Here is a 22,266-nt window from a genome sequence, read left to right on the forward strand (position 1 = left end):
GAGTTGAAAGGTGAAAACTTAAAGAGTGAAAAACCAGTTGGGAGGCTTTTCAATGTGTCTGGTGCAAAATGATGGTGTGCTCTAGGATAGTGGCGGTGGAAATGGAAAGAAGAGATGTGAAGGTCTACTTCCCTTTGTCTTCCTTACTGCAAGCTCAAAACACCTACCACTTTAATATTTTCTGAGCACCCATTATGTATTGTGTTGAGTACCAGGGATAAAAAAAAGTGAATACAAAGTATCTGCTCTCAAGGAACTTATATTCTAGCAGAGAAGACATACAAAGAGACAATCCTAAAACAATAAGAGAGTGCACTGATATCTAGCTAAATATAGATACATATAGTATTTATGGGAGTTTCAAGCTGGGGGTGGCATCTGACCTAGTTTGGTGTGGTGTGCACCAAACTAAAAATGTGATCTTTCCTACTAGCCTAAGAAGATAGGAATATAAATTCTAGGTGGAGAGACCAGCATGAAAAAGGTCCTCAAAAAAAAAACAACAACCAATATAGCTTAATATAAAATCAGCAGTCTGGTCTTGCCAAAGCACAAAGTAAAAGACATACAATATAAAAGTGGTATTTTATAAAACTGCATTACTATTTTACTTTCAAAATTTGAGAATGTTTTACCTCTTGAGGAAAAAAACCCATCTGAATTGTTTAGGAAGGGCACAGTCAGTTGATTAAAAGTTAATTTGTAGGCTTATTAGAATTGACAGTGTTCTTTTAATTTTGAATCTTCACTGAAATGAGTACATTTCCCTACCTTAAAGGAAGAGCAAAAACTTCAAATACAAAATATGTTTTACATTACAACATATAGCAAATATCCAACATTTTAAAAGCTCTGATTTTTACAAATGCTTAAAAGAGTTATTTACCCTGTCTTAAGTTATCACATAAAAATACTTCTCAAAGTAATTAATTACTCTAAGATCTTTCTTCTACTTAATATTGCTTTTGTAATAAGAGCTCCCAACTTCTTTAATAGGATGATGAATAATGATAACTGTTATCATTAACAGATCAAATGTAAAGCAGAACTTTATAAACATAACAACACTCAAAAGATTTTTTTTAAGGCATAATCTTCGTTCTGTTAGAGAAGATTCCAATGAAATATGCCAGGATGTATAACAAAATAATTATTATTATCATGATTACATAAATTCTTGACCTAAAAAATGAAGGGATGGGAAATGTTTGACATTTGAAGCAAACACAAAAGATTTCCCTCAGTGAAAAAATAAAAAATGTTTAAGTCATTTATGTTTCACTTGAAACCAAACTGCGTATGCATCTTAGTTCAAATGGAGTCTTAGAACAAAGAAATCTGTTCTCTTCCATGGAAAATCCTGCTGTAAACTTACAACTCGGAACATCACTAATCAATTCGAGGCGTGACTAACAATAGAGAAAGGAATCTTTTAATTTCTACAACTTCCGTAATTCATTTATTCCAGCTTGTATTAAAAATCACTATATCTCAGTGATCATCCATTGACTTTGAACTTTTACAAGTTGCTACAGACATGATGAGGCAAAACACAGAGATAGATTATAGCTGCAGGAAAGATGGCTAAAGAGTTCTTATCCTGTCCACAGAAGTCAAAATTGCTATTGTTTTACAGGACATAACAATCTCAGTTCCATCCACTTGCAAACAACTGCAAGTGTAAAGGGCACGTGGACTATACGTATCACTCACCAGTGTTTTCAAATTCTATTTATAAAATATTATTGACTATAAACTCAAATAAACATTAAGATATTTTTAATTCATGTGAAAAAATAAGCTTAATAACATGGACATAAGACTCCTCCTTTCTCTCTGTGTCTAAACATATTCTCTCTCTGCCCCCCCCCACCTTTCTCCATACATCACGAAGGGCAATGACTCTAGTAAGAATTACAAGACATATTTAAGGAATTTCTACAAAATTTTACTACATTAGAAAAAGTTCCATTATAAATCTAAGTTAATTCAAAAGCATTTCCTGAATTCTTTCATGTTCTAACAGCTTTAACATAGTGACATTATTTTACTGATCATCTACATAAACCTACCCATTGAAATAAGATGACTTCTAAGTCATGGCTTAACTAAGCTGCAGAGGAGAATTTTTAAGAATATTAAAACCAATACAAAACACACCTTCTGAATAATATACAAAAGCATCTACGTGATTTACAAAACTGTTCAATACAAGTGTATATATGTACTGTGATAATATCTAATATTTCATTAAATTCAATATGCTGGTCTGAAGTTCCCAGCAGTTTTAAGGTTGGATTCTTTCCTTTTGTGAATATTTGTTTAAAATGTAATAAGATTCTGTTTCTATTGCACTGATGAAGTGTGTGTGCTGGATGGGGAGTAAGAAAGAAAGATAGAGAGAAGCACTGGTTTGCTCTGTATGCCTTGATACACCTTTCTAAATACAAAACAAATGTGTAGGCTCATCACTTCTCTTGGTGGGAGGCAATATGCTAAAAATGAACTAGACACACAGGAGAGAAAGAAGGGAGTTTCTCAGATCAGGCAAGATCGGCAGAGAAGATTTGCTTTAGGAACTCTCAGAATCTGGACAAAAGAAACAGCAAAATCATCACAGCTTCCCCCTAAACTTAATAAGCTTCTTTCATTCTCCAGAGAACATAAAACATTCTATTCTACTTGTTATTTCTATCTGTAAATGAAAAACTATTTTTGTATTTTGATCTCAGTCATGGAAATGTGGCAACATTGCTCCTGAATCTTGATGTTTCCAACCAATTTATTTATAATCAGATTGAATTTTTAAAGGAAAAAGTATTTTAAGGCATTAATTTCTGTGCAAATCAAACATATATTTTCTGTATAGGCTGTCATTACTATTATGAGTACCTAAAGCAAAAATAAGAAAAAAACAGAGAGCACAGTATAAAAACATGTAGAATGACAGAAAAGAGTCTACAGCTAGAAGAAGACCACACATGGAGCAAACCCAGTTCTTACCCCACTATTAAAGTCTTATGTATTAGTTGCTCTCTTTTCGTTATTCTTCTTTCCCACCCTCTCAATTACTTGTTAATAATATTTATGGATTTAACACAACCTAGTAGAAACTTCACATTTGGTGAAATACTCAGGCATTGGGTGAGACAGTTAATTTTAACTGCTAATGTTGGCAATGGATTCAAAGTCAAAGCACAATCTGACCAGCAGACAGTTCAGAATTTGAAACTATACACACTGTTTTAGGTATAATTTAGGTATCTGATTTTATAAATAGAATGACTGTTTCAATTAAATCAGCACTAGATGCAGAGAGTTAATTTTGTAGTTTCTCTCAGTGGCAAGTGATTAGTTCTTTAGCTAATTTGGTATTCCATGAATTGAGAAGTTTGAGAACCAACAGAGTTGGAAAACAAATTTCACCTATTTCTTCTCCCTTATCCTCTGGCTCTGCCCCAATCTTCTTCACTTCCTCCGTACACATGCTTCCTCAAATTTTGCCAACATTTTTTTTTTAACACCAGTCAGCTCCCTACAGAGAAAGTTAATTGCCAGCAAACTGGGTAAACTACCTTTTTCTAATAATGACCCAATTCCTCTGATGACATATAAACCCAAACTTGTTGAGCCCAAACAATCCTACTGGTAGGAACACAAACAATGCAATACTAAAATGCAAATTAAAGCTAGAATACTTAAATAGAACTCAAAAGTTTTGTTTGCTAAGGAATTGCTGGTGATAGCGATTCAAAACTAAATAGCAGGGCTTCCCTGGTGGCGCAGTGGTTCAGAGTCCGACTGCAGATGCAGGGGACGCGGACTCATGCCCCGGTCTGGGAAGATCCCACATGCCGCGGAGCGGCTAGACCCGTGAGCCATGGCCGCTGAGCCTGTGCGTCCAGAGCCTGTGCTCCACAACGGGAGAGGCCACAACAGTGAGAGGCCCGCTTACCGCAAAAAAAACCGAAAAAACAAAACAACAACAAAAAAAAACCTAAATAGCAAAAGAGACTGATGCCAGTGACTCTTACAAGAAAATCCAACATTATCAGTTTTATTACTGTCATCACAACTGTCACAATGTCTGGTAGATGACTCCTTAATCTCAGGGAACTTATAAGGCCCAGTTTCTCTATACACAAACATAAAGTATAGGTTTGCACTACATGGTAAGAACAACATTCAGCTGCATCATTATGGAGGTGATAATTACATATGAACAAGATGATGTAAACAGTAACTACAAACTATCAAAAAGCATTCTTCCCAAACACTCTTCGACTAAGGTTGAGTGCTAACATTTCCTTCTCCCCAGAACAACACTTTAGGCAGTGTTGCTAGGTAGCGGTTATCGACAGAGTGAAGTGATTAGAGCACATCTGAAATTATAAAATTGTCTCTAAAAAGATGTTTATTCATTCAGATTTCTAAAACGTTTATTAATAATCCACTATGTGCCAAGTACTATGTATTATGTGCTTAGGTACTAAGGAGGCAATAAAAGCAAGATTACCCAGAAACTCTGGATGATGGCCTAAATGTTTCTTCTATTTTAAAAAAAAATTTCCCTGTAAAACTGGATCATTAGCACTGAAAATACAGTGTTAAAAATAATCTGGTTTTGGAGACAGGGAGTGATACAGGAACCTCCTAACTCCTAGGTAAATAAAAAGAGGAAAACAGGTCAGCTGTAACATCTCTCAGATTGTATTCTAATTTGTAATTTATTTATACCACACCCTTTCCATAAAGTTTTAAGGTGGCTTATAACATATATAAACTGTAATAAGATGGCATAAATTAAAAAGAGAAACTCTAAAACAAAAATGGAAATACAAGGACAGCAATTATAAAACAAAGCCAGGAAAGTTCAAAATTTGGGCTTTTGCAAATTAAAAAATTTAGATTTAAGTATTCCAGTAAACAAGTAGAGAAATCTTATTAGTGATGCCATTCAATACCCAGAAGAATAAAAAAGATTAATTGGGGCTTCCCTGGTGGCACAGTGGTTGGGAGTCCACCTGCCGATGCAGGGGACACGGGTTCATGACCCGGTCCAGGAAGATTCCACATGCCGCGGAGCGGCTGGGCCCATGAGCCATGGCCGCTGAGCCTGCGCGTCCGGAGCCTGTGCTCTGCAACGGGAGAGGCCACAACTGTGAGAGGCCCGTGTACCGCAAAAAAAAAAAAAAAAAAAGGATTAATCGCTTTGAAGTACTACTACCTATTAAACACAGAATTTTTTTCAGGGTTCCTTACACAGACATTATACAATGCAATCAACAATTATCAATTACATCCTTAGAAGAGTTATCATGACCAGTTTCATTGGCCTCTTTCTTAGAGTATCACTTCATAAAAGTTAATGGCATGACCCCCAATGCAGACTTTTCTGGGAGACAGATCTAACATGCCCTCTGAAAACCAGAATGTCTAAGAAAGAAGCATGCCTGCCTAGGCCACCCCCGCACCTGGAGATGAGGGAGGAGTACTCTGCAGACAAGGATGACATTCTCCTTAGGAAATATTTTAAAATTTATTTTTAATATATGCACAAATAGGTACTTGAAGCCTTTAAGTTCCTCACTATACAGCATAGCCTCAATTTTTTTACCCTGTAAAACTTGTAGGATATGCAATTCCAAGCACACTCAGGGTCCAAGAATTCAGCATACTGGACTAGAAGGTGATCCCTGGAGATTTATATATAATCTGCAATATCAATACAAGGAGGTAAACTTAATTAACTGCATTACTATACTATGATCAAGAATAAGACTTAGTACATTACCACCAACAGTCATGGATCTGGTCAAAGAAGGCTGTAATAAAGTTTCTTCGTCATTAAATTGTTTCTTAAGCTCTTCTACAGATTCCAGATGGAGTTGAAGAAATTCTGCTGTTGCTGCTGATGCTTCTTCTTTAACAGGATCTATCATTCTCTTCAGAAGTCCAAGGTCATCCTTTTGGACTTTCAAACAAAGCTTCTCCATTTCTCGGATATTGGAGCGGAGTTGCTGTAAAAGAAAAAAAAATCTTTAAAGCCACCATCTCTTAATATAAAATATCTTTATTTTCAGAGGTAATTTGTGATAATGGCTTTCAATGGAAATCAGAAGTATTCTTTACAACAGACAGTATGTATTAATACTTTTCTGTTTTTTCACGTCTCTGGCCAAATCCAGCTTCTTTAGAACTCACATCCTCATACTCTGAATTTATTTAGCATTTTTTCCTTCATTAAATGTGATTATTACAAAGGTAACAAATGCTCTTCATAACAAATGAAACACTGCAGAAACACATCAAGAAAAAGTTAATGACTTTTTATTTTATATTGGAGTATAGCTGATTAACAATGTTGTGTTAGTTTTCCCCACTTCACCAATCCTACCACTTCTCTTAACTCAGTCCTTTCACATACTTATTGCTCATACAAACATTAGCATATACAGCTTTTCTTTTTATAAAAAACAAATTACATTATGCACAATAATCTACAATTGACAAACTTCCACACCCCAACTTAACAATATCATAATGGATATCCCTCCTGGTCAATGACTGTACCATATTCCATAGTACTGATGTAATATAATTTATTCGATCACTCCTCCAGTGATTAAAGTCATTCATGTTGTTTCCAGTTTTTAGTTATTACAAACTATGAAACAAATGTACTAGACTATAAACCCTAATATATGGTAACAGTATATATTAGTGTTCTAGCATATACTATTATACTACATTTTGTAGGAATGATTCCCCAAAGTTAGAGTACTCACTCAAAGGATAATATGTATCTTTATTTCAGTAGCTATTATCAGTTCTTCCTCAAAAGGCTTAACAACTCACACTACCACTAAAGTCTGAGTTCCCATTTCCCCATATACTGCCAGTACTACATGTTATCTCACTGTTGTTTTACTTTGAATTGCTCTCTGAAGTTGCTAGATTTTTACGAAATGATCTTCTCTGCTGTTAAAAATCACCTATTGCCATAATTTATAAATTTTTCTCTAATGTTGATATAATAAATTATGGGCCAATTTCATGGTATAGGGCCATTTTAATATTTCTAAGATAGACCCTCCTTGGTCAATATATACAATTTTTTAATATACTGTGGGATTCAATTTGCTAATATTTTATTTGGAATTTTAGTACATCTGTATGAGTATGTGAATGTGTGTGTGTGTGTGTGTGTGTGTGTGTGCATGGATGCACACATGAACAGTGTGTGTGTCTATACTATCTTCACTAGGTTTAAACTTATTCTAACAGGTTTAAGTTTGTGCTAGCTTCATAAAATAAACTGAGGAGCTTTTCATCTTTTTCAGTGGTCTAGACTTTGAAAAACATGAAAACCAATTCTTCTTTTACAATTAAACAGAACTTGTAAGAATGATCTATATATGATGCTTATTTAAAATTATAGATCTCTAGTCATATAATATTTTAAATTCTTTTCCCCTAATGTACTTTCACAGACAGTAATGCAAATCCTGTACAGGAGACAGAACAAGAAGTACTGATTTCTTAAATTTTTCAAGTGCCTACTTTGAGTGAGGTGATGTAGTCCATATTATTACATTCCACATTATTACACATAGAGAAATCAAAACAAAATTTGTTCAGGATTTACTTAATTATCTAGCAGCAAAACTCAGGTTAAAACCCAGGTATTCTTACAAGTCCAGCAACCTTTCTATTAAACTATAACCATAATTCCTAGCTATACGGTACCTTAATACAATCTAAAGTGTCTATTGTATTCTACTAAAATTAAAGCTAACTCTGAAAAAAAAAATAGTTTAGCTACCACCTAGAACATCTTGTAAGATATTGTGGGTGAATCAAAAAGTTGTACCTCTATCCTATCATGACTCTATGCTTCATTTAACTTTATGTCCACTCTTATCATCCCCATGTGAGCTGGAAAACCTAAAGATAATTGGACTGTGGATTAAAAATATGTGATACATAAGCATTTTAGATGTAAAATTCATGGAACCCTAAGGGGCTTATGTGATCATTCAATTCAACTTCACAATTTTACAATATGGAAACTAGAGTCCAGCTGAACACAGTGGCAGAAATAGGACTAGAGTCCAGTTCTCAAGTCCTGGAAAAATATTGTCTCCTACACACCTCTTGGCTGTGTGATTCCTTTCTGGACTACAGTTATAACTTGGTTATGTACTTGCTACATAGTTCATAGAGGTATTTTAGGTGATGTTACTTTGGAGAAGCATTAAGAAGTTTCTGCAGCTAATGAGCATTTGCCTCTGACATATTCTTCCCCTCTTATAGAATCTGTACATATGTTACATCCCCAGTCAAATTACGGTGTCTAGCTTTAAGAACCCTTTATTACTATGGGTGAAGGGAAAAATGTTAAGGGAGAGAAAGGAAATACCCATTTAACTATAAAATCTGATACTATAATAACAAAAACACAAATAATGGCTAAATTTGTATCAACACTACTGTAAGTTGTCCATTATGCTAAGTGCTTTACCTTCTTTATCTTGTTTTACCTTCACAATTTATTTTTGAAATAGATATTACTGTTATTCTCATTCTACAGAAGAGAAAATTAAAAGCAAATTAAGAAAATATCCCAGGATTACACTTCTAGTAAAAAGTAAAGCCAGGAATCAAATTCAGGCTATAGAGCATGTGCGCTCAACAACTTTACTATATAGCTATACTATCCAAAAGAAATACAATACAAACCATAAATGCAAGCCATACACTATGTAATTTTAAATTTTCTAACAGTCACATTAAAAAAGTAAAAAGGAAGAGATGAATTAGTTTTAATATATTTTATTTAATCCAATGCATCCAAAACATTATCATTTCAACATGTAATCAATATAAAAATTATTAATGAAATATTTTACATGATTTTATTTGTAGTCAGTCTTAGAAATTTGGCATATATATTACATTCACAGCACATCTCAATTCAAACTAGCCACATTTTAAGTGCTCAACAATTATATGTGGCTAAGGGCTACTATATTGGACAGCTACTATATAGCTACAGAGTCTCTCTAAAGTTAATATGTGAAGAATATAAAGTAGGTGTTTCTGCTTCTGGCTATAGTAGGCTGGATAATTAAAATAACCCTCCCATCAATGACTACTTAAAAAGATGAAAGCAACATAAATCACAAAACAAACCAAAAGAAAAATAAATTCAAAAGCATCAAAAAAGCAAACAATGGCTTCCCTGGTGGCGCAGTGGTTGAGAGTCTGCCTGCCAATGCAGGGGACACGGGTTCGAGCCCTGGTCTGGGAAGATCCCACATGCCGCGGAGCAACTGGGCCCGTGAGCCACAATTACTGAGCCTGCGCGTCTGGAGCCTGTGCTCTGCAACAAGAGAGGCCGCGATAGTGAGTGGCCCCCACTCGCCACAACTAGAGAAAGCCCTCACACGGAAACGAAGACCCAATACAGCCATAAATAAATAAATAAAGCAAACTGTCAACAAGTAAAAATAAATAAACACTATTATTAAAAAAAAAAAAAGCAAACAAGATAGCGAGAAATTTGTAGGCCAAGAATTGGGCAAAGATGGAAATCCAGAGACGTGAGTCCTGAATTTAGGTCACATTTGCTTGAGTGTATCTGATTACCAGAGTCCTTGACAGCCTCACAAATCTCAGGGTAAAATATCCAATGCCAGGACCTGCTACGGATAAGCACTATGGTACCTTGGGTTGGAATCTTAAAAGAACTGCACCCTAGGAGCACAGGTGATCCTGAAATAAATCAGCCCTTGCAGGAACTGCAGTTAGGCTTCCTGTCTTTTGTGTAGCTAACATAAATCTTTATCTCTGAAATAGTATAAAGATAATCTTGGAAGTTAGTACCCCAGACGCTTAGAAGAAGCAAATGAACATCCTCTCTGGAGGAAAATAATGTCACATCTAGCTATCAATAACTTCCATAAATAATTTTTCAAATATAATGTCCACCAATCAAAGACAATCAAGCACATGAGGACATACACAACATAATGAAGAAACAGCAGAAACAACAGACAATTGAAACATCCAAAGGGACATCTAATAGGGGAATTAGCAAATGTAACTTATAAAACTATGGTTATTTTGTTCCAAGATATAAGTATCAAGCTTGAAAATTCAGGAGATAACCGGAAACCATAAAAGGCAAAACGTAGGTTGTAGAAAAGAATGAATATCATTTAAAAATACAGTACACAATCTTTGTACACTGTTGGTGGTAATGTAATTTGGTAGTCACTGTGAAAAACAGTATGGAGGTTTCTTAAAAAAATAAAAATAGAACTACCATATGACCCAGCAATTCCATTCCTGGATATATATCCAAAAAAATCGAAAAACATTAATTTGAAAAGATACATGCGAAGATTACTGGGGAAGATGGCGGAAGAGTAGGACGCGGAGATCACCTTCCTCTCCACAGATACACCAAAAATACATCTACACGTGGAACAACTCCTACAGAACACCTACTGAATGCTGCCAGAAGACCTCAGACCTCCCAAAAGGCAAGAACCTCCCCCCCACGTACCTGGGTAGGGCAAAAGAAAAAGGAATAAACAGAGACAAAAGGAAAGGGAAGGGACCTGCACCAGTGGGAGGGAGCTGCGAAGGAGGAAAGGTTTCCACACACTAGGAAGCCCCTTTGCGGGCGGAGGCTGTGGCTGGCGGAGGGGGAAAGCTTCGGAGCTGCGAAGGAGAGCACAGCAACTGGGGTACGGAGGGCAAAGCGGACAGTTTCCCGCACAGAGGATCGGTGCCGACCAGCACTCACCAGCCCGAGAGGCTTGTCTGCTCACCCGCCGGGGTGGGCGGGGCTGGGAGCTGAGGCTCAACTTCGGTCGGAGCGACGGGAGAGGACTGGGGTTGGCGGCGTGAGCACAGCCTGCAGGGGGTTGGTGCGCCGCGGCTAGCCGGGAGGGAGTCCGGAGAAAGGTCTGCACCTGCCAAAGAGGCAAGAGACTTTTTCTTCTTTTGTCTCCTAGTGCGCGAGGAGAGGGGATTAAGAGTGCTGCTTAAAGGAGCTCCAGAGACGGGCACAAGCCGCGGCTAAAAGCGCGAATCCCAATGATGGGCATGGGATGCTAAGGCTGCTGCTGCCGCCACCAAGAAGCCTGTGTGCGAGCACAGGTCACTATCCACAACCCGCTTCCGGGGAGCCTGTGCAGCCCGCCACTGCCAGGGTCCTGGGATCCAGGGACAACTCCCCCAGAAGAACGCACGGCGGGCCTCAGGCTGGTGCAATGTCACACCTGACTGCCACCGCAGGCTCGCCCCGCACTCCGTGCCCCTCCCTCCCCACCGGCCTGAGTGAGCCAGAGCCCCCGAATCAGCAGCTCCTTTAACCCTGCCCTGTCTGAGCGAAGAACAGACGCCCTCCGGCCGACCTACACGCACAGGCAGGGTCAAATCCAAAGCTGAGCCGCTGGGAGCTGTGAGAACAAAGAAGAGAAAGGGAAATCTCTCCCAGCAGCCTCAGAAGCAGCGGATTAAAGCTCCACAATCAACTTGATGTACCCTGCATCTGTGGAATACATGAATAGTCAACGAATCATCCCAAATTAAGGAGGTGGACTCTGAAAGGAAGATTTATGATTTTTTCCCCATTTCCTCTTTTTGTGAATGTGTATGTGTATGCTTCTGTGTGAGATTTTGTCTGTATAGCTTTGCTTCCACCATTTATAATAGGGTTCTATCTGTCCGTTTTTTTTTTGTTTGTTTTTTTAAATTATTTTCTTAATAATTATTTTTTATTTTAATAACTTCTATTTTATTTTACTTTTCTTTCTTTCTTTCTTTCCCTCCTTTAGACAACGAATCATCCCAAATTGAGGAGGTGGACTTCGAGAGCAGGATTTATGATTTTTTCCCCTTTTCCTCTTTTTGTGTGTATGTGTATGCTTCTATGTGAGATTTTGTCTGTATAGCTTTGCTTCCACCATTTATCCTAGGGTTCTACCCGTCCGTTTTTGTTTTTTTTTTAACTTTTTTTTCCTTTTTCTTCTCTTAAAAATTATTTTATTTTAAAATTTTTATTACATTTTATGTTACTTAATTTCTTTCACTTTATCTTCTTTTTATCCTTCCCTCCTTCCTTCCTTCCTTCCTTCTTTTTCTTTTTCTTTCTTTCTTTCTTCTACTAATTCTTTCTTTCTATTTTATCTCCCTTTTATTCTGAGCCATGTGAATGAAAGGCTCTTGGTGCTGCAGCCAGGAGTCAGTGCTGTGCCTCTGAGGTGGGAGAGTCAACTTCAGGACACTGGTCCACAAGAGACCTCCCAGCTCCACATAATATCAAATGGTGAAAATCTCCCAGAGAACTCCATCTCAACACCAGCACCCAGCTTCACTCAACGACCAGCAAACTACAGTGCTGGACATCCTATGGCAAACAACTAGCAAGACAGGAACACAACCCCACCCATTAGCAGAGAGGCTGCCCAAAATCATAATAAGTCCACAGACACCCCAAAACACACCACCAGACGTGGATCTGCCCACCAGAAAGACAAGATCCAGCTTCATCCACCAGAACACAGGCACTAGTCCCCTCCACCAGGAAGCCTACACAACCACCTGAATCAACTTTAGCCACTGGGGACAGACACCAAAAACACCAGGAACTACGAACCTGCAGCCTGCAAAAAGGAGACCCCAAACACAGTAAGATAAGCAAAATGAGAAGACAGAAAAACATACAGGAGATGAAGGAGCAAGATAAAAACCCACAAGACCTAACAAATGAAGAGGAAATAGGCAGTCCACCTGAAAAAGAATTCAGAATAATGATAGTAAAGATGATCCAGAATCTTGGAAATAGAATAGACAAAATGCAAGAAACATTTAACAAGGACCTAGAAGAACTAAAGATGAAACAAACAACGATGAACAACACAATAAATGAAATTAAAAATACTCTAGATGGGATCAATAGCAGAATAACTGAGGCAGAAGAACGAATAAGTGACCTGGAAGATAAAATAGTGGAAATAACTACTGCAAAGCAGAATAAGGAAAAAAGAATAAAAAGAACTGAGGACAGTCTCAGAGACCTCTGGGACAACATTAAACACACCAACGTTTGACTTACAGGGGTTCCAGAAGAAGAAGAGAAAAAGAAAGCGACTGAGAAAATATTTGAAGAGATTATAGTTGAAAACTTCCCTAATATGGGAAAGGAAATAGTTAATCAAGTCCAGAGAGCACAGAGACTCCCATACAGGAAAATCCAAGGAGAAATACACCAAGACACATATTAATCAAACTGTCAAAAACTAAATACAAAGAAAACATATTAAAAGCAGCAAGGGAAAAACAACAAATAACACACAAGGGAATCCCCATAAGGTTAACAGCTGATCTTTCAGGAGAAACTCTGCAAGCCAGAAGGGACTGGCAGGACATATTTAAAGTGATGAAGGAGAAAAACCTGCAACCAAGATTACTCTACCCAGCAAGGATCTCAAATTTGATGGAGAAGTTAAAACTTTATAGACAAGCAAAAGCTGAGAGAGTTCAGCACCACCAAACCAGCTTTACAACAAATGCTAAAGGAACTTCTCTAGACAAGACACACAAGAGAAGGAAAAGACCTATAATAACGAACCCAAAAGAATTTAGAAAATGGGAATAGGAACATACATATCGATAATTACCTTAAATGTAAATGGACTAAATGCTCCCACCAAAAGACACAGATTGGCTGAATGGATACAAAAACAAGACCCTTATATATGCTGTCTACAAGAGACCCACTTCAGACCTAGAGACACATACAGACTGAAAGTAAGGGGATGGAAAAAGATATTCCATGCAAATGGAAACCAAAAGAAAGCTGGAGTAGCAATTCTCATATCAGACAAAATAGACTTTAAAATAAGAACTATTAAAAGAGACAAAGAAGGACACTACATAATGATCAAGGGATCGATGCAAGAAGAAGATATAACAATTGTAAATATTTATGCACCCAACATAGGAGCACCTCAATACATAAGGCAAATACTAACAGCCATAAAAGGGGAAATTGACAGTAACACATTCATAGTAGGGGACTTAAACACACCACTTTCACCAATGGACAGATCATCCAAAATGAAAATAAATAAGGAAACACAAGCTTTAAATGATACATTAAACAAGATGGACTTAATTGATATTTATAGGACACTCCATCCAAAAACAACAGAATACACATTTTTCTCAAGTGCTCATGGAACATTCTCCAGGATAGATCATATCTTGGGTCACAAATCAAGCCTTGGTAAATTTAAGAAAATTGAAATTGTATCAAATATCTTTTCTGACCACAACACCATGAGACTAGATATCAATTACAGGAAAAGATCTGAAAAAATACAAACACATGGAGGCTAAACAATACACTACTTAATAATAAAGTGATCATTGAAGAAATCAAAGAGGAAATAAAAAAATACCTAGAAACAAATGACAATGGAGACACAACGACCCAAAATCTATGGGATGCAGCAAAAGCAGTTCTAAGGGGGAAGTTTATAGCAATACAAGCCCACCTTAAGAAGCAGGAAACATCTCGAATAAACAACCTAACCTTGCACCTAAAGCAATCAGAGAAAGAAGAACAAAAAAACCCCAAAGTTAGCAGAAGGAAAGAAATCATAAAAATCAGATCAGAAATAAATGAAAAAGAAATGAAGGAAACAATAGCAAAGATCAATAAAACTAAAAGCTGGTTCTTTGAGAAGATAAACAAAATAGATAAACCACTAGCCAGACTCATCAAGAAAAAAAGGGAGAAGACTCAAATCAATAGAATTAGAAATGAAAAAGGAGAAGTAACAACTGACACTGCAGAAATACAAAAGATCATGAGAGATTACTACAAGCAACTCTATGCCAATAAAATGGACAATCTGGAAGAAATGGACAAATTCTTAGAAATGCACAACCTGCCAAGACTGAATCAGGAAGAAATAGAAAATATGAACAGACCAATCACAAGCACTCAAATTGAAACTGTGATTAAAAATCTTCCAACAAACAAAAGCCCAAGACCAGATGGCTTCACAGGCGAATTCTATCAAACATTTAGACAAGAGCTAACACCTATCCTTCTCAAACTCTTCCAAAATATAGCAAAGGAAGGAACACTCCCCAATTCCTTCTACGAGGCCACCATCACCTTGATACCAAAACCAGACAAGGATGTCACAAAGAAAGAAAACTACAGGCCAATATCACTGATGAACATAGATGCAAAAATCCTCAACAAAATACTAGCAAACAGAATCCAACAGCACATTAAAAGGATCATACACCATGATCAAGTGGGGTTTATTCCAGGAATGCAAGGATTCTTCAATATATGCAAATCTATCAATGTGATAAACCACATTAACAAACTGAAGGAGAAAAACCATATGATCATCTCAATAGATGTAGAGAAAGCTTTTGACAAAATTCAACACCCATTTATGATAAAAACCCTGCAGAAAGTAGGCATAGAGGGAACTTTCCTCAACATAATAAAGGCCATATATGACAAGCCCACAGCAAACATCATCCTCAATGGTGAAAAACTGAAAGCATTTCCACTAAGATCAGGAACAAGACAAGGTTGCCCACTCTCACCACTCTTATTCAACATAGTTTTGGAAGTTTTAGCCACAGCAATCAGAGAAGAAAAGGAAATAAAAGGAATCCAAATCGGAAAAGAAGAAGTAAAGCTGTCACTGTTTGCAGATGACATGATCCTATACATAGAGAATCCTAAAGATGCTACCAGAAAACTACTAGAGCTAATCAATGAATTTGGTAAAGTGGCAGGATACAAAATTAATGCACAGAAATCTCTTGCATTCCTATATACTGATGATGAAAAATCTGAAAGTGAAATCAAGAAAACACTCCCATTTACCACTGCAACAAAAAGAATAAAATATCTAGGAATAAACCTACCTAAGGAGACAAAAGAACTGTATGCAGAAAATTATAAGACACTGATGAAAGAAATTAAAGATGATACAAATAGATAGAGAGATATACCATGTTCTTGGATTGGAAGAATCAACATTGTGAAAATGACTCTACTACCCAAAGCAATCTATAGATTCAATGCAATCCCTATCAAACTACCACTGGCATTTTTCACAGAACTAGAACAAAAAATTTCACAATTTGTATGGAAACACAAAAGACCCCGAATAGCCAAAGCAATCCTGAGAACGAAAAAAGGAGCTGGAGGAATCAGGCTCCCTGACTTCGGACTATACTACAAAGCTACAGTAATCAAGACAGTATGGTACTAGCACAAAAACAGAAATATACATCAATGGAACAGGATAGGAAGCCCAGAGATAAACCAATGCACATATGGACACCTTATCTTTGATAAAGGTGGCAGGAATGTACAGTGGAGAAAGGACAGCCTCTTCAATAAGTGGTGCTGGGAAAACTGGACAGGTACATGTAAAAGTATGAGATTAGATCACTCCCTAACACCATACACAAAAATAAGCTCAAAATGGATTAAAGACCTAAATGTAAGGCCAGAAACTATCAAACTCTTAGAGGAAAACATAGGCAGAACACTCTATGACATAAATCACAGCAAGATCCTTTCTGACCCACCTCCTAGAGTAATGGAAATAAAAACAAAAATAAACAAACGGGACCTAATGAAACTTAAAAGCTTTTGCACAGCAAAGGAAACCATAAACAAGACCAAAAGACAACCCTCAGAATGGGAGAAAATATTTGCAAATGAAGCAACCGACAAAGGATTAATCTCCAAAATTTACAAGCAGCTCATGCAGTTCAATAACAAAAAAGCAAACAACCCAATCCATAAATGGGCAGAAGACCAAAATAGACATTTCTCCAAAGAAGATATACAGACTGCCAACAAACACATGAAAGGATGCTCAACATCATTAATCATTAGAGAAATGCAAATCAAAACTACAATGAGATATCATCTCACACCAGTCAGAATGGCCATCATCAAAAAATCTAGAAACAATAAATGCTGGAGAGGGTGTGGAGAAAAGGGAACACTCTTGCACTGCTGGTGGGAATGTGAATTGGTTCAGCCACTATGGAGAACAGTATGGAGGTTCCTTAAAAAACTACAAATAGAACTACCATATGATCCAGCAATCCCACTACTGGGCATATACCCTGAGAAAACCATAATTCAAAAAGAGTCATGTACCAAAATGTTCATTGCAGCTCTATTTACAATAGCCCGGAGATGGAAACAACCTAAGTGCCCATCATCGGATGAATGGATAAAGAAGATGTGGCGCATATATACAATGGAATATTACTCAGCCATAAAAAGAAACGAAATTGAGCTATTTGTAATGAGGTGGATAGACCTAGAGTCTGTCATACAGAGTGAAGTAAGTCAGAAAGAAAAAGACAAATACCGTATGCTAACACATATATATGGAATTTAAGAAAAAAAAATGTCATGAAGAAGCTAGGGGTAAGGCAGAAATAAAGACGCAGACCTACTAGAGAACGGACTTGAGGTTATGGGGAGGGGGAAGGGTGAGCTGTGACAGGGCGAGAGAGAGTCATGGACATATAGACACTAACAAACGTAGTAAGGTAGATAGCTAGTGGGAAGCAGCCGCATGGCACAGGGATATTGGCTCGGTGCTTTGTGACAGCCTGGAGGGGTGGGATAGGGAGGGTGGGAGGGAGGGAGACGCAAGAGGGAAGACATATGGGAACATATGCATATGTATAACTGATTCACTTTGTTATAAAGCAGAAACTAACACACCACTGGAAAACAATTATACCCCAATAAAGATGTTAAAAAAAAAAAAAAAACAACTAAAAATAGAGCTACCATATGACCCTGCAATCCCACTCCTGGGCATATATGCAGAGAAAAACATGATCTGAAACGATATATGCACCGCAATGTTCATTGCAGCACTGTGTACAATAGCCAAGACCTGGAAGCAACCTTAATATCCATCAACAGAGGAGTGGATAAAGAAGATGTGGTACATATATACAATGGAATATCACTCAGCCATAAAAAGAATGAAATAATGCCATTTGCAGCAACATGGATGGACCTAGAGATTGTCATGAGTGAAGTAAGCTGGAGAAAGACAAATATCATATGATATCATTTATATGTGGAATCTGAAACAAAAATAAGATACAAATGAACTTCTTTATAAAACAGAAATAAACCCACAGAAAACAAACTTATGGAAAACAAAACAACTTATGGTTGTTTTGAAAACAAACAAACTTATGGTTACCAAAGGGGAAGGGCGGGGGGCAGGGGGATAAATTAGGAGGATGGGATTAACATACACACACTACTATATGTAACTAGACAACCAACAAGGACATACTGTATAGCACAGGGAACTATACGCTATGATTTGTAATAACCTATAAGTGAAAAGAATCTGCAAAAGAATGTGTGTGTGTGTGTGTGTGTGTGTGTGTGTGTGTGTATGTGTATAACTGAATCACTGTGCTGTACACCTGAAATGAACAGGACACTGTAAATCAACTATAATAAAAAAAAAATTGACTTTTCCGGTAAGTGGTCTGAGGTGACCTCTAAAAATGGTTCGCTATTCACTTGACCCAGAAAAAACCCCACAAAATCATGCAAGTCAAGAGGCTGAAATCTTCATGTTCACTTTAAGAACACTCGTTAAACTGCCCAGGCCATTAAGGGTATGCATATCCGAAAAGCCACCAAGTATCTGAAGGATGTCACGTTAAAGAAGCAATGCGTGCCATTCTGTCGTTACAATGGTGGAGTTGGTAGGTGTGTCCAGGTCAAACAGTGGGGCTGGATGCAGGGTCAGTGGCCCAAGAAGAGTGCTGAACTTTTACAGCACATGCTCAGAAGTGCAGAGAGTAATGCTGAACTTAAGGACTTAGATATAGATTCTCTGGTCATTAACCACATCTAGGTGAACAAAGCCCCCACGATGTGGTACAGGACTTACAGAGCTCATAGTCAGGTCAACCCATACGTGAGCTCTCCCTGCTACATTGAGATGATCCTTACTGAAAATGAACAGATTATTCCTAAACCAGAAGAGGAGGTTGCCCAGAAGAAAAAGATATCCCATCCCAGAAGAAACTGACGAAACAAAAACTTACGGCCGGGGAGTAAATGTCGCAAAAAATAAATGCAAATAAAAGTAAAAGAAAAAAAAAAAGGGACCTCATTCAAGACCATGTACTCTGATCATAATAAAATTAAACTTGAAACAGTTAACAAAAATATACCCATAAACACTACATGTCTGGAAACAAAGAAAAACCCTTATACATAATCCACAAAGCAAAGAAGAGATCACAATGGAAATTATTATTATTTCTTTAAATAAATGTATTTATTTCATTTTTGGCTGTGTTGGGTCTTCATTGCTGTGCATGGGCTTTCTCTGATTGTGGCGAGCAGGGGCTACTCTTTATTGCAGTGTGCAGGCTTCTCATTGCAGTGGCTTATCTTGTTGCAGAGCACAGGGCTCTAGGCACGCGGGCTCAGTAGTTGCGGCACGCGGGACCCAGAGCTTGTGGGCTTCAGTAGTTGAATTGCGGCGCGCAGGCTCTAAAGTGCAGGCTCAGTAGTTGTGGCACATGGGCTTAGTTGCTCCGCGGCATGTGGGGCCTTCCCGGACCAGCAATCGAGCCCGTGTCCCCTGCGTTGGCAGGTGGATTCTTAACTGTGCCACCAGGGGTGTCCCCACAATGGAAATTACAATGCTCTGAACTGCATTAGAAAAATAACGCACACTAAAACTTATAGGCAGATGAAGCGGTAGTTAGAAATTTATAACTCTAAATGCAAATATATTAGAAAAGAAGAAAGGCTGAAAATTAATAAACTAAACATCCATCTCAGGAACTTAGAAATGCAAAGAAAGTAGAAAATAATAAATATGTGGACATAAATTTCATTAAATAGAAAAAGCAAGCATACAATAGGTTAAAAAAGCCAAATTTTCAGTTTTAGAAGACTAATAAAGTTGGTAAAATTCACTCAGAAGTAGCTAAAAAAAATAAAGACGGTTCAAATAACCAAAATCAGAAATGAAAAAAAGGGGACATTGCTACTGATATTTCAGATATTAAAAAGATAAGAAGAGGGGATGGCACACTGGTTAAGAATCTGCCTGCCAGTGCAGGCAACACGGGTTCGATCCCTGGTCCAGGAAGATCCCACATGCTGTGGAGCAACTGGGCCCATGTGCCACAATTACTGAAGCCCACGTGCCTAGAGCCTGTGCTCCACAACAAAAGGAGCCACCGCAATGAGAAGCCGACGTACCGCAACGAAGAGTAGACCCCGCTCGCCGCAACTAGAGAAAGCCCATGCGTAGCAACGAAGATCCAATGCAGCCAAAAATAAAATTAAAATTAAAAAAAAAGGTAACGAGAGGATATTATGAATACATTTATGTCAATAAACTAGAAAAGTTAGATGAAATGGATAAAGTACTAGAAAACTGTAACTTACCAAAACTGACAAGAAAAATATCTGACTAGTCATAACTATTAAAAAATTAAATGTGCATTTTGAAACTCCCCCACCTCCCTGTACACATAAACAAAAACAAAACCAAACAAACACCAGCACAGGTGGCTTCACTGGCCAATCTTCCAAAGAGTTAAAGGAAATTACACTAATTATTCAAGAGAAAGAGAGAACATTCTCTAACTCATTTTACTTTTTAATTTTTTTTCTTTGCGGTACGCGGGCCTCTCACTGTTGTGGCCTCTCCCATTGCGGAGCACAGGCTCCGGACGTGCAGGCTCAGCGGCCATGGCTCACGGGCCCAGCCGCTCTGCGGCATGTGGGATCTTCCCAGACCGGGGCACGAACCCGTGTCCCCTGCATCGGCAGGCGGACTCCCAACCACTGCGCCACCAGGGAAGCCCTAAACTATAGTCTTAATTATGTATTTTGGTGGTAAAACCATACAGAAGAACTAAGTAGCAGTTACCATACAAATCAAGACGGTGATTACTTTTGCAGGGAGACATGTGTTTATAAGTGGGAAGAGGGTATGAGGGGATTCTAGGATGCTGGTAATTGTCTATTTCTTGATCTGAGTAGTGGTTACATGAGTATTCACAGTACAATAACTTGTTCAGGTTTATATTTATGCTTAATGAATTTTTATAGCATGTATATTATATTTCATAATAGAAAGTTACAATAATAGTTTTAGAAATTTTTATTATAATATTTTCCACAAAGTAGCAAAGTGGTGGTCCAACAACAGGGATCTCCAACTATCAAGAAACCAGCTAGAACTTGCCGAGGAAAGCATAATGTAAGTCACTAGCATATGAAACATTTCATCTTCCATTAGTTGGAAGAAATAATGAAAGGAACTACTTTTGGGGAATTAATTCTGACACAGAAGCATAAAATAGTAAAGTGGAAATGAAAACCATGAGAAAGCAACCTTGCCATCTTGGTGTTCATAATAGTTACAAAAAGGAATACTGGAAACAGTGATACTTTAGGCAAGTGAGTCAAGTTTAGAGAAAATACTTGTATGATGCCATAGCAGAGATTATATTGTAATGGGAAAACCTTTTTTAAAAGAGAGTTTCTAAAAAGTAAAAATTCTGACACTATAAAAAAAGGTTAAAAGTTAATCGGATAAGGAAGGAAAGTGACATCTTAAAAAAATCCAATATGATTGGGTAAGGTGTGCTATAAGTTCAGAATTTTAAGATACTTGTTTTTAAAAAAAAAAAAACAGGAATGAAAAGAAAGGTAAGTAAACAAGGATGAATAAAAAAGAGTGATGTGAAATGAGGAGAACCACGTAAGAGCCCAGAATGAGCAGAGGCTGGCGAAAAATATTAAGAACAATAAAAAAGATTTTAAAAAATGCATGTAGGGCAAGAGGAACAAGAAAGAAGGTACAGGCCTACTGCTTGGGGCAGATGGTATAATGTTAGCAGACAATACAGAGAAAGCAGAACTACTTAACTCCTCTTTTGCTTTTCCATTAAGAAGAAATATTCAAAATTGAAAGGGGCATAAGAAACATGCTCAAAGGAAACTTGAAACATCTTACTGTAAGGATCTACATGGACTTCATGAAGGAGGTGAGATTTGAGCCACTCCTGATGAATAATATTGAAAAAATAGAACTTACTAAATAGAATAAATCAGGAGAAGACAGAGCTGGAGTAGAAAGGTAGAAGACTTCTAAATACTGTATT

General features: G+C 37.5%; 1 protein-coding gene across 5 annotated transcripts in view; it reads right to left on the bottom strand.

Annotated features, from left to right (window-relative positions):
- The window catches only part of STX17 (syntaxin 17), an 84,672-nt gene that overhangs the window by 25,460 nt on the left and 36,946 nt on the right, over window positions 1-22,266 (bottom strand). For all 5 annotated transcript variants that reach the window (XM_027105373.1, XM_027105372.1, XM_027105376.1 and 2 more), the window contains one exon: window positions 5,795-6,020. In XM_027105373.1, coding sequence (XP_026961174.1) covers window positions 5,795-6,020 — 226 coding nt within the window. The remainder of the gene's footprint in view (window positions 1-5,794; window positions 6,021-22,266) is intronic.

The sequence above is a fragment of the Aethalodelphis obliquidens genome, unplaced genomic scaffold, assembly GCF_003676395.1.
Source record: "Aethalodelphis obliquidens isolate GAN/ISIS:26980383/991018 unplaced genomic scaffold, ASM367639v1 scaffold7, whole genome shotgun sequence".
Lineage (NCBI taxonomy): Eukaryota > Metazoa > Chordata > Mammalia > Artiodactyla > Delphinidae > Aethalodelphis > Aethalodelphis obliquidens.